The sequence below is a fragment of the Medicago sativa genome, chromosome 4 (genome assembly GCF_051527215.1).
Source record: "Medicago sativa cultivar Bolivia chromosome 4, Bolivia_mono, whole genome shotgun sequence".
NCBI lineage: Eukaryota > Viridiplantae > Streptophyta > Magnoliopsida > Fabales > Fabaceae > Medicago > Medicago sativa.
The window spans coordinates 6,903,067-6,911,214 of NC_140752.1; the positions used below are offsets into that span (position 1 = coordinate 6,903,067).

The window sequence follows — 8,148 nt, forward strand, 5'->3', positions numbered from 1 at the left end:
TGTTAATTTACACCCATTTAAAAACATCAACGAATAAATTAGCAAGCTACAAGAATTCTTTTACCCAGAGTACATTTTTCGTACAAGGGTTTTAAGTTTTAACCATATTATATTTTCAAAAATAAATTCAAACTCATACATTTTTTTGAATAAAAAAACTCATACATAAGTTAGAAAGGCAACAAACCCAACTTGCACAGTAATATTGTAATCCTTTTTTTTTTTTGGGCGTACGTCCCTCAAATCTAACCTATTTTTTCCACTGTATTTGTTAATCAAATTTAATAAACAAACCTAATATCCTAACCCCTGCTTGAAATAACAACCGACGTCACTGGAAGTTCAATCCAACACCGACATCAACAATGAAAAGGAAGAGAACAAACTCTCTCAAATCTTCACACCAACAATGGCTTTCTTCAAAAAGACCAACCACAGTCACTGATAGTTTATATTTACCTGACGAGTGTTGGGAATCTATCTTCAAATTCCTCATCATCGACGGCGACCACATCAACAACCGTCGCTACTTGAAGTCATTATCCCTTGTCTCCAAACAGTTCCTCTCCATCACCAACCGTCTCCGATTCTCTCTCAATGTTTGGAAGCCAACACGCCCTTTCCTTCGGCGCCTTTTCAAAAGGTTCTCCAACCTCAACTCGCTTGATTTTTCGTGCTACAAAGGTTCGCTTGACTTTCTTCTCTGGCAAACCTCTCGTTTCTCATCAAACCTCAAATCGCTCAAATCGCTCAATGTCTCCTATAGACGTGGAATTCCCATGATTGGGTTAAAAGAATTCTCCCAAAACATTACAACTTTGACATCTCTCACATGTTCCCACATTTCCCGTCCCCAAAGCATTGACATGTTGATCATTTCCAATTGTTTCCCTTTTCTGGAAGAACTCGACCTTAGTTACCCCTCATATTGCGAGAATAGGATGTTCGATAGGGTAAAGAATCTTTTATTGACACTTTCCAAACTTCGGAAGGTTAATCTCACTAAGCATTCCTACATCAACGATCAATTTCTTTTTCACTTGTTCAACAGTTGTAAGTGTCTTGAAGAAACCATCATATTTCGGTGTCCTGAAGTAACCAACGTTGGTATTGCTTCTGCTCTCGATGAGGCACTAACATTGAGGTCTTTATCCTTTACCAATTATTTTGAACCCCGAGAATGTTCAATGTTGCTTGACCTCATTAAGAACAATCCTTCACTTAGTGAGATCAGAATGGAATACAACTTTGAAAATAGTTTTGAGACTTCTAATTCTTTGATGGACCTTGTTGTAAGACCTCAATTAAAGTCACTCCGTTTGACTAACAATTCACGGTTAAGAGATGAAACCATCAAAATATTTTCTTTGATTTTTCCCAATTTGCAACTGCTTGATTTGAGTAATTGCAGTGGCATATCAGACGAAGGTATTTGTGAAGTTTTAAGATGTTGTAAGATTAGACAGTTGAACTTAGCTCGTAGTTTAAAAGTGAAGCTACTTGGACTGAACTTTGAAATTCCCAAACTGGAGGTGTTGAACTTGTCAGATACAAGTATTGATGATGAAACGCTCAGTGTGATCTCAAAGAGTTGTCGTGGGCTTTTGCAGTTGTTACTAAAACGTTGTAAAAATATCACAGAGAAGGGAGTGAAACATATAGAAGAAAACTGCTCGCAACTGAGAGAAATTAATTTAGAAGGTTGTTTTCAACTGCATGATGATGTTGTTGCTTCATTGGTATTTTCAAGACCATCATTGAGAAAGATAACAACTCCAGCTCTTATTCATTTTAGTGACACTGAGATGGAACTCTTCTCGCATCAAGGATGTCTTGTTTGCTAGTATTCTAAAACTACTCTTCTGAAGTTTGACCTCTAAAATGTACGTTTTTTGTTTCCATTTTTTCTTCTCTGAGAAATTACTTTTTTCTTTAATGTCAACTTACAAATGAGTATTTTTCATTAGTCCGTGCATGATATATAATTGCCTAAATAATTATGTCAGATTTTTTACATAATAATGTAAGTTGGGTGTTCTATGTTTTGTTACATTGTATTGTTTTTAATTGCTTTGCCTTGAATTATATTAATTGGATTACGCATATTTGTTGCAGCACACTTTTCTCCATTGATACTTTTCTTAGTTTTCTATGTGTCCTATCAACATTCAAAAACCAACTTTATCTTATGGAAAACTTTCCAACATTAATCTATATACTTTTAGTTTCTGATTTTTCCCTGTCATATTATAAGTAGTGGCCGCTATTAGCGGTTGAAAAGCGGCGCAATCGCGCTACCATAGCTGTCTTCTGCAGTCTGCTATACTGCTACAACATATTTTAGGTACAGACATACCCTTATTTTTTTATGCAAGAGAGTTTTATGATTGATTTATGTACTATATGTAAGAGATTCAGTGGTAGTCTGGATAGGCATATGATTTGAAATTTCATACATCGTTGTTCGAACTGAATTAATTGACCACTGAATTTTGTAAATATTACATACAATTTAGTTTAATTGTCAATCTTGATTTCTATTTGGATTACCTTGCAAGCTGTGAATATTTGCCATAGTTTGGTGTTTATTTTATTTTATTCTACAAATTATTGAACCATTGATTATCTGCATATAAAGTGCAAGTTTAATGACTTTAAAATTTGAAGATTTTGGTTTGAATCAATTGTGCCGGTGAATATAATCGGAGGGATTATGCCACATTTTTTAGGTTTTTGATAATATGTACTATGAACTGAATTGAGATTTATGACTCCTTTGACATATGGCAGGGATTCAAATTTACTAGAAGACATTTGAAGGAGTTAAAGGAAGTTAAAGATGTAAATGCAACTTTGGTTTGATTTTGCTGAATTGTGAGTCATGCTTCGATAGCGGAAGATTGTTGTCGGCAGGCAGCTAAATGAACATTTGTTGGTTCTAACTTTGATTCTCAGGATTTTTGAAGTTTCATTTGGCTATTTGACTTTTCAAGTCTTTTTTCCTCGCTACAAAATGTTCTATTACTTATTTTGAAAACGTAAACACTTAATACATCCCTTCCCAAGCCAAATTGCTCCAAAGGTATATATGAATAAGAAACTTGAACTAAAAGAGGCCATAAAAACCAACAATAACACTAAAGAACAATGATGAAACTTCAATCACTTATGCCTGAGCCAAGTATGGAAACGGCGAGGTAGTTCTAAAGTTGACACGTTGAGATTATATAAAACTGGCTAATGTATACATGTGTTGAATGAAGTGTGGCTAAATTATATATTGACATCTGCATTTAGAAAAAGAAAAAGTGGCATGCTTAAGAGGTATAAGAAATATAAAGGGTTCATGATGTTCTCGCCAAATACCTCTCGCGATATATAGCATCCCTCTATGACTCATTCTCCTAACTTAAGCCATAAATATAGGGAAAAAAAAACATTTTTTTTCTCCTCTCTTTTGCATTTATGTAAATAGTTGATTCTAATCTTTTTTTCAATCTCTTAATCTAACTAATTTACATATAAAATAAAATGAAATCAAAATATTCCGTGGAAACATTGTTATTGATGTTGATATCTTGAAAATAATACTGGTTTTCAAAATTTAATCATGTCATTTTATTTCTAAATTGCTATCGGTATTCAATAACTCAATTGAAGTCTTTTTTCTCCATTCTCTCCTTTCAAAACTCTAGCTATCACCACCGTTTTCTTCTTGTCGACCGAAAAGGGTGATTTAAGGTCAATGTTGATCTAAAATAACCCCTCTGAACTTATTTTCCTTCTTTTTTAGTTAAATAAGCGATTTCACATATTTTTGGTATTCTTTCATTTGTTTCTATGATTTCCTATCTTTGTACAAATTGTTTTTCCTTCTTTTTTAGTTAAATAAGGGATTTCCAAGTATTTTTAGTATTTTTTTGTTTGCTTTTGTGACTTCGTCGTCTTCGGATGATTTTGTTTCTTTTGAGTTCCAGTCTTTGTACTTGTACAACAACAAAAAATAAACTATGAGTTGCGGATAAGTTCCACCAGAAGGAAGGGAGGAGGTAGAAAAAGTATCATTCATTACCCCTTAAGTAACGAGTGTATTATTTTAAAGTCTTCATTTCTTGTTTTTCTTCACTTCTTTTTTCCCAAAGTGCATTTTTCTTAGAAGAGTTTTAACCATATTATATTATATTGTATTTTCAAAATTAAATCCAAACATATACATATTAAGTTCTGTCAAAAAAAAAAACTTATTAAGTTAGAAAAAAAAAATCAATGATTTTGAGGTACAAAAATTGATTTTGATTTGCATTTATCATATTTAAACATAGGCGTGGGCTAAAATTGATTTTGTTTGGCAGCAAGCCCAACTTTTACACAGTAATATTGTCAATCCAATTTAATAACCAAACCTAGGTGCTCCGTACCCTAACCCCTGCTTGACAACAAAAACCGACGGCACTCATCCCATTCACCAGAAGTCTGATCCAACACCGACATCCACAATGAAAAGGAAGAGTAGAAACTCTCTCGAATCTTCCAAAAGAACAACGATAGTCGCTGATGGTTTATTCTTACCTGATGAGTGTTGGGAATTTATCTTCAAATTTATCATCATTGATGGTGATGACATCAACAACCGTCCCTACTTGAAGTCTTTATCCCTTGTCTCCAAACAGTTCCTCTCCATCATCGACAGTCTCCGATTCTCTCTCAATGTTTCGAAGCCAACACGCCCTTTCCTCCGCCTCCTTTTCAAAAGGTTCTCCAACCTCAACTCCCTTGATTTTTCATGCTACAAAGACCGCCTTTGTTTTCTTCTCCGTCAAATCTCTCGTTTCTCATCGAACCTCAAATCGCTCAATGTCTCCAACAGACGCGGAATTCCCATGGATGGGTTAAAATATTTTTCCCAAAACATTACAACTTTGACCTCTCTCACATGTTCCCACATCTCCCGGCCCCACAGTCGTGACATGTTGATCATTGCAGATTGTTTCCCTTTTCTTGAAAAACTCGACCTTAGCTACCCCTCATATTGCGATGATATGATGTACGATAGGGTAAAGACTCTTTTATCGACACTTTCCAAACTCCGAAGGGTTGATCTGACTAAGCATTACTACATCAACGATCAATTTCTCTTTCACTTGTTCAAGAGTTGTAAGTGTCTTGAAGAAGCCATCATATTTCAGTGTCCCAAAGTAACCAACGCTGGTATTGTTTCTGCTCTCGGTGAGACACTAACATTCAGGTCTTTATCCTTTACCAATTATTTTGAAATCCAAGAATGTTCAATGTTGTTTGATCTTGTTAAGAACAATCCTTCACTTAGTGAGATTGGAATGGGATACAATTTGGAAAATAGTTTAGTGACTTCTAATTCTTTGATGGATCTTGTTGTAAGCCCTCAATTAAAGTCTCTCTGTTTGACTCACAATTCACGGTTAAGAGATGAAACCGTCAAAATATTTTCTTCCATTTTCCCCAATTTGCAACTGCTTGATTTGAGTGATTGCACCGGCGTATCAGACGAAGGTATTATTGAGGTTTTAAGATGTTGTGAGATTAGACATTTGAACTTAGCCCGTTGTTTTAAAGTGAAGCTACTTGGACTGAACTTTGAAATTCCCAAACTGGAGGTGTTGAATTTGTCACATACAAATATTAATGATGAAACACTCAATGTGATCTCAAAGCGTTGTCGTGGGCTTTTGCAGCTGTTACTAGAACAATGTTATGTCACTGAGATGGGAGTGAAGCACGTCGGAGAAAATTGTTTGCAACTGAGAGAGATCAATTTGAGAGGTTGTCTTAAAGTGGATCATGATGTTGTTGCTTCATTGGTATTTTCAAGGCCATCATTGAGAAAGATTACAGCTCCATCTCTTTATAATTTAAGTGACACTCAAAAGGAACTCTTCTCACGTCAAGGATGTCTTGTTTGCTAGTATTCCAAAACTACTCTTCTGAAGTTTGAACTTTATAATGTAAGTTATTTTTCCAGTTTTTATTCTCTGAGAAATTACTTTTTTTGTGTATTTTTCATTAGTCCATGCATGATATACAATTGACTAAATATTTATGTAAGATTTTTAATATAATAATGTAAGCGGTTGGGTGTTATATGTTTTTTACCTTTTTTTGTTTTTAATTGCTTTGCCTTGAATTATATTAATTGGATTATACATATTTTTTTAGCACACTTTTCTCTATTGATACTTTTCTTAGTTTTCCATGTCATGTCAACATTCAAAACCCAACTTTATGTTATGGATAAACTTTCAAATTATATATGCTTTTAGTTTCTGATTTTTCCATGTCATAATATAAGCTGCGGATTTTGCGTTCCGCTTTCGACCAAGCAACCAGGGGAATATTTACACCTTTGTTGTCAATAGTGCGCTATAGCGGTGTAGCATGATGGTACGGCCCTCCACTACTACGACATAGGCCCTTGAAGCCCCATTGAAAGTAGCAGCAATAGTGGCCGCTATTAGCAGTTGAAAAGCGGTGCAATCCCGCTACTATAGCGTTTTCTCTTTTATGATAACTTTGGAAACTGGAATTAAGTTGGTGCAGTCTTGTTGGTCGAAATATTATATGTTAGAAACATTTCGGAGGTTTTTTATAATCTGTACTATGAACTGAATTGAAATTTATAACTTCTTTGGCATGTGGCAGGGATTCACAATCCAGTAGAAGACATTTGAAGGAGTTAAAGGAAGTTAAAGATGTAAATGCAACTTTAGTTTGGTTTTGCTGAATTGTGAGTCATGCTTCGTTAGGGGAAGATTGTTAATGCGGATGTTAACGATTTCGGCAGACAGCTAAATGAACATTTGTTGGTTCTAACTTTGATTCTCAGGATTATTTAAGTTACATTTGGATATTTGACTTTTGAAGTCTTTTTTGTTGGTGCTTTTTAGTTTACATACTTCAAACTCCATGTACTTTATGTCTCTTATGAACTAGTATTTGAACCATATGTTTTTTACTTACTTTTGAAGTCTTTATGTCTGTTTATGCAAGTTTTCACATGATAGAAATTTTTTTTAAAATAATACTACCTAGTTAAAAAAAGTTCAAACTCATAACACCTGCACCATTGTAATTAACATTATTAAATTTAAAAAAGTGGTTATTCACTAAATTAAATTCCTGACATCATTTTGCTCTTGACAATTTCTTGTAGAAATTGTCCAAAAAAAAAAAAGAACAATTTCCTGTAGAGGGAAAAAAAAATTGCTAGTAAACTCCAGTTATTATAAGTATTAAACATGATTTTCATGAGCCCTAATTATTACAATGTCACAAGCATATAAAATGTTATTAGTATTAAACATAATCTATCTCACAACAAAACTTTATATTTCTTATTGCGGCAAGTTACATTCAAAAATAACATATCCTCCAAATACCTTGTTTATTTATGACTAGTCATTTCTTGATCAATAGGAAACCAAGCCTGCAGTAATAATGATGACCTCGAATCACCAAAATTTCAGAGACTCAAATATCTACCACTTATAACTAGGTGTAAAAGGAACATTTAGATAGCGTAAAACTTGGAAGCAATGATTCTATTCACCCGCATCCATCTAACCTTGGTCCTCATGTACCCCCTGAAGAATAAATTGAAAATATGAGGAAGATTATTATCCATCTTAAGGTTGAATTCCATACTTTAACTTTACTCTTTTTCCACTTAACCATATCTTCAAGTATTGTTGAGATAAAACTGATTTTTTTTTTTTCACTTGTCATGTTTAATTATCACAACAAAGTTTGACTAAACCTAGAGCAAGTCGAAGAATGAAGCAAATTAATCAAGGCAGAGCAAATGATTTGATATTTGTTTATATGAATTGAATTGAATAGATGTCATATTTTTACGTTGTTAAAGAATACTTGTTTCTTGCTATAAATATAATAGATGTGTTTTGCTCTTTTCTTTTGTAGAGGAAGATATTGCTTTGAGGAAGCTTGTCCTCCAGGGTTGCATCGTTTAGCTATAGTTATTATTGAAATGTTAGTATATTTTTATTAAAAACATTAGTATATTAATTGTTATATTAGTATTTTCTTTTCTAGATTGTTTTGTTTCAGGTGGTTTTGCTTCTGCGATCCACGGCAAGCTAACAGTTTTTCATTACC

At 33.8% G+C, this 8,148-nt stretch overlaps 2 protein-coding genes across 2 annotated transcripts; both read left to right on the forward strand.

The window, feature by feature from the left end:
• The first annotated feature begins 365 nt into the window (after positions 1-365).
• On the forward strand, positions 366-1,866 carry LOC146925868 (F-box/LRR-repeat protein 16-like). Its single transcript, XM_085703089.1, has 2 exons — positions 366-943; positions 1,412-1,866. Exons 1-2 carry the CDS (start codon positions 366-368, stop codon positions 1,842-1,844), a joined length of 1,011 nt encoding a protein of 336 aa, XP_085559215.1. The 3' UTR covers positions 1,845-1,866.
• Positions 1,867-4,443: 2,577 nt separating this feature from the next.
• LOC146925869 (F-box/LRR-repeat protein 16-like) lies at positions 4,444-6,955 on the forward strand. Its single transcript, XM_085758296.1, has 2 exons — positions 4,444-5,981; positions 6,676-6,955. The coding sequence occupies exon 1, from the start codon at positions 4,497-4,499 to the stop codon at positions 5,940-5,942; it is 1,446 nt and encodes a 481-aa protein (XP_085614422.1). The 5' UTR covers positions 4,444-4,496; the 3' UTR covers positions 5,943-5,981; positions 6,676-6,955.
• Positions 6,956-8,148: the final 1,193 nt, after the last annotated feature.